Source organism: Rhincodon typus, unplaced genomic scaffold, assembly GCF_021869965.1.
Source record: "Rhincodon typus isolate 14 unplaced genomic scaffold, sRhiTyp1.1 hic_rhity00002592, whole genome shotgun sequence".
NCBI lineage: Eukaryota > Metazoa > Chordata > Chondrichthyes > Orectolobiformes > Rhincodontidae > Rhincodon > Rhincodon typus.
The window spans coordinates 3,493-7,315 of record NW_025968230.1 but is presented as its reverse complement, the minus strand read 5'-3'; the positions used below and the strand labels follow the sequence as shown (position 1 = coordinate 7,315).

At 35.3% G+C, this 3,823-nt stretch overlaps 1 protein-coding gene across 2 annotated transcripts in view; it reads left to right on the top strand.

The window, feature by feature from the left end:
* LOC125481555 (NGFI-A-binding protein 1-like) overlaps positions 1-3,310 on the top strand; it is an 11,479-nt gene extending 8,169 nt beyond the window's left edge. Inside the window, exons 3-4 of one of the 2 annotated variants that reach the window (XM_048593266.1) lie at positions 2,819-2,952; positions 3,065-3,310. In XM_048593266.1, coding sequence (XP_048449223.1) covers positions 2,819-2,952; positions 3,065-3,161 — 231 coding nt within the window. In that variant the 3' untranslated portion in view covers positions 3,162-3,310. The other variant, XM_048593267.1, reaches the window with a different exon arrangement.
* Positions 3,311-3,823: the final 513 nt, after the last annotated feature.

The following is a 3,823-nucleotide window of genomic DNA, read 5'->3' as shown; positions in this document are numbered from 1 at the left end:
AAACGTTAACTCTGTTTTCTCCTTCGCAGATGTTGCCAGACCTGCTGAGCTTTTCCAGCAACTTTGTTTTTGTTTATTTTTAGACTTCTCTGTTAACTTGTGCCCTTAAAAGCTTTAGTACACCCTATGGATTAATGAGATGTCAGAAAGTCATAGTTTTGACAAAACCCCACTAATTTGCCAAATGTTTTGGATATCAGTATTTTGTAAACATAAGTACTTCATGGGTCAAGATTTCATTGTTTCCCAGTGTTTGATTTGTTTAAATGTATTAACCAATCACATTTTAAGATCTGTAGAAATTATATTAGGTCAATAAATGTCTTCCACTTCTGCAAATTAATTAATAGTTTGAATCTATAAGAAAACATTTCTAAACTGTTCAAGAACTTTTGTCATCTAGATAAATCCTGGTCATCTTTGAACAGTTTCTAAGAAAGTCATTTTTCATAATTGGCCCAGATTTTGCTGGAGGGAGTACATTTCTCCTCGTTCATCCATCCTTCAGCTCGAAAATTGTGTGCTCTATAAATTGCTGGATGCTAATGGTTAAAAATTACAACAGGGATCTGGACATTGAAGAACAGGACCTATAGTCTGTAAAAACCATAAGAACTGCGGATGCTGTAAATCAGAAACAAAAACAGAAGTTGTTGGAAAAGCTCAGCAGGTCTGGCAGCATCTGTGAGGAGAAATCAGAGTTGACGTTTTGGGTCCAGTGACTTTTCCTCAAAACTCTAATCAGTTATAACAAATAGCTGTTGCATATATTTAGTAAACTTGTGTAAAACTTACAATTTGTATTTTTGAGCTTAATGAGGTATTCCAATCTATTTCAAATACATTACACTTTGAAGTTCTGAGGAAGGATTACCGGATCCAAAATGTTAACTCTGATTTCTCTTCACAGATGCTGCCAGACCAGCTGAGCTTTTCCAGCAATTTCTGTTTTTCTGTGTGTGTATGCGTGTGCACACATTAAGGACCAATAGTCTGCTACCTTAATTAACGGGTTAAACAACAAAGAAGGAAATAGGATAAATTCTGGTGAAATTTAGTACAGAGAGGAAAATGAAGATTAAGTGAAGAAAGAAATTAGAAATAAGAAAAACAAAAATCTGTAGGAATGAAACTTTATAGTTTACTACATTTGTTTTCGAGAACAAAGAGTTGATTGCTGTCTTAGGCAGCAGTGCTAACCTTCTGTGCGGAATTAATTGTCAGTTAAAACACTAATGCAGCAATTTCATGAAACTCTGAGATGTTGAGGGCAAGCTGCTGGTTTTGCAAAGTTAGTGAGGGAGGGATTTAGATTGACCAGTAATTGTAATGATTTGAAAATCACGTATCTTTTTCTTGCCACAAGTAGCAAAACCATTCACTCCTTTACTCAACAGTGAGTATCATTTAAACTCATTATCATTTTAGCTCCAAAATCTGGCAAATATCTTTATTAAAGTTATTAGATAAAATAGTTATAATCAGTTATAATAAATAGCAGTCGCATATTTTTTTATTAGACTTGTGTAAAACTTACAATTTTTTTAATAAAGTATTCAATCTATTTCAAATACATTACACTTTGAAGAATTCATAGTTCTTGCTCCTCTCCTGTCACTAGTAAAGCCAACATTTTAATTGAGGAGCCGCTTAGAGTGTTTAAACGAAATCAAACCAAATGCAGGCATGCAACATGTTTGTTGCCCAATAATATAGAAAAATCTGAACCTTGGGAGCCTACTTGCTGCACTTACATGTGTGAAAGAGAAGTATTTTTAATCGTTGTATTCAGATATGTTATACCACACCCCAAAGGGCAAGTAGGACTTGAACCCATACCTTCTGGCCTAAAGGGAGGGGCACATCAATTATGCCAAAAGACATCTAACATCTTCACATGAAGAAGGACTGAGGCTCCGAACCATTTATCTAAACCATTTATACATATTTGCTTACAGAAAAAAGGCTGTCCTGTTAACTATTGTGCCATCTTGCCTTGGAAACATAATTGAAGTTGGGTTAAAACAGAAAGTGGTGAAAGTACTCAGCAGGTCTGGAGGCTTCGGTGGAGAGAGAAGCAGTGCTAAGACGTCCGGCTGGCAACCTTTCATCTGAAGTGTTAACTTTGTTTCTGTCTTCATGATGCTGTCAGATCTATTAGGGCATTCTAGAAGGTGCAATATTTAGCTGTTATGTTATGGGCATGTTATGAGCTGTAATTTTAGTGTTATGTTGTTTGCTTTTATTTTAATTCATTTATTTGAACAAAAACGATTTTTTTTTCTTGAACTCTGTGTTGAAAGGCTTTTAATTAAAATTTTGTTTCTTTAAGCATTTTTCTTGCTACCTTTCCTTCCTTACCTTGAATGTAATTGAAATCTTATTTGGCCATGCCATCTACCCTGTTATTTAATCCAGTGAATATATCAAGACTTTAAAGTTGAGTTTTGCTGACTATTTGTACAAAAGGCTCATTACACTTTAGCCCAGCATGTTCTCCTGTCAGAGGGGTAATGGACAGCAATTGAAAAAATGTAAGTGCAGTGGTGTTTCTTTTCCCTGTCCCACTACTAATGGTTAATAAAAAAGCTTACATTTGTATAATAGTTCATTTTTCTCAGAAACGTTTCAATATACTTAAAACTCAATCAGTTATTATTGTTGTAGTAGCCCTTTACCACAGCCCCAGCTGAGACCCACTGACTCATTATAGGCTGGGAATTTAATCTTTCTGCTCAGTATGAGTCCGCTACTTGCTTTTCAACCAGCTGATCCATTAAAATAGCTTTGCAACTCATAATTTGGCCTTTGCTTACAGTTAACTGTTAATGAAGCAGCTGCTCAACTCTGTACAAAGGATAATGCATTGCTCACTCGGAGAGATGAACTATTTACATTAGCTCGACAAGTTTCCCGTGAGGTAACCTACAAGTACAGCTATAAAACCTCCAGGTGAGGGCTTCATTTTTAAACTCTAGAAATTTTCATTGGACTTTTTCCTTTACCTGACAATTCAGACTCGCATTGTTATATTTTTAAAAGCTGCTTGTGTATTTAACTGCAGGTCTAGATGTGCAGAACAAGATGATTCGTCTCCCAAGAGAATAAAAACAGAGGTAATGCATGATCCAGTACTTTCTGTTAGGATTTCATATTCCTAAAAGCCCCTTTTATTAATTATAGGCATGAGTGATGTGTGCTGATACTTATTGTAACTCAATTATCAGGAAGGTTCTAATATTCAAATAATATGCACACTGATTTCTGAGTAGCACAGTGATGTGTGCTGAAGCATAGAGTTCATGAAGAAAATAACAAATCAATAAACATATGTTGCCAGTGCTCAAAATGGGCCAAACATGAAGTGGAATTTGCTTTTGTGTATTCTTAATGAGTGGAAATCCCATTCTTCAAATTCATGGTCTTTTTACTAATGTAATTCACTGTGATACTAATGTATATAAGTGTGACTGATTTTCAAAGTGCAAATGTGCTGAAAGTGGACTCTGCACGTTAACAGATAGTGTTGGGGCTCACCCTAAGAACATGGGTGCGGTACAAATTGATAAAATCAGAAATCCTGTGAGTACAACTGGGGCAAAGGTTACATATGGAATTAAAATGGCACAGTCTACAATGTATAATGAACACCCCTCTAACTGCATATGTATTTGTGATACTGTGGTTAATTAAAAGAATAAAATCAAAGTAGATGTGTTAGTGTTTAAAATGACAGTCACCAATATCTATGCTATCCAACTGTTTATGCATGTTGGTAATTGTTATTTTCTGACTACTAAAACTGTGCAGTGATCATACCACA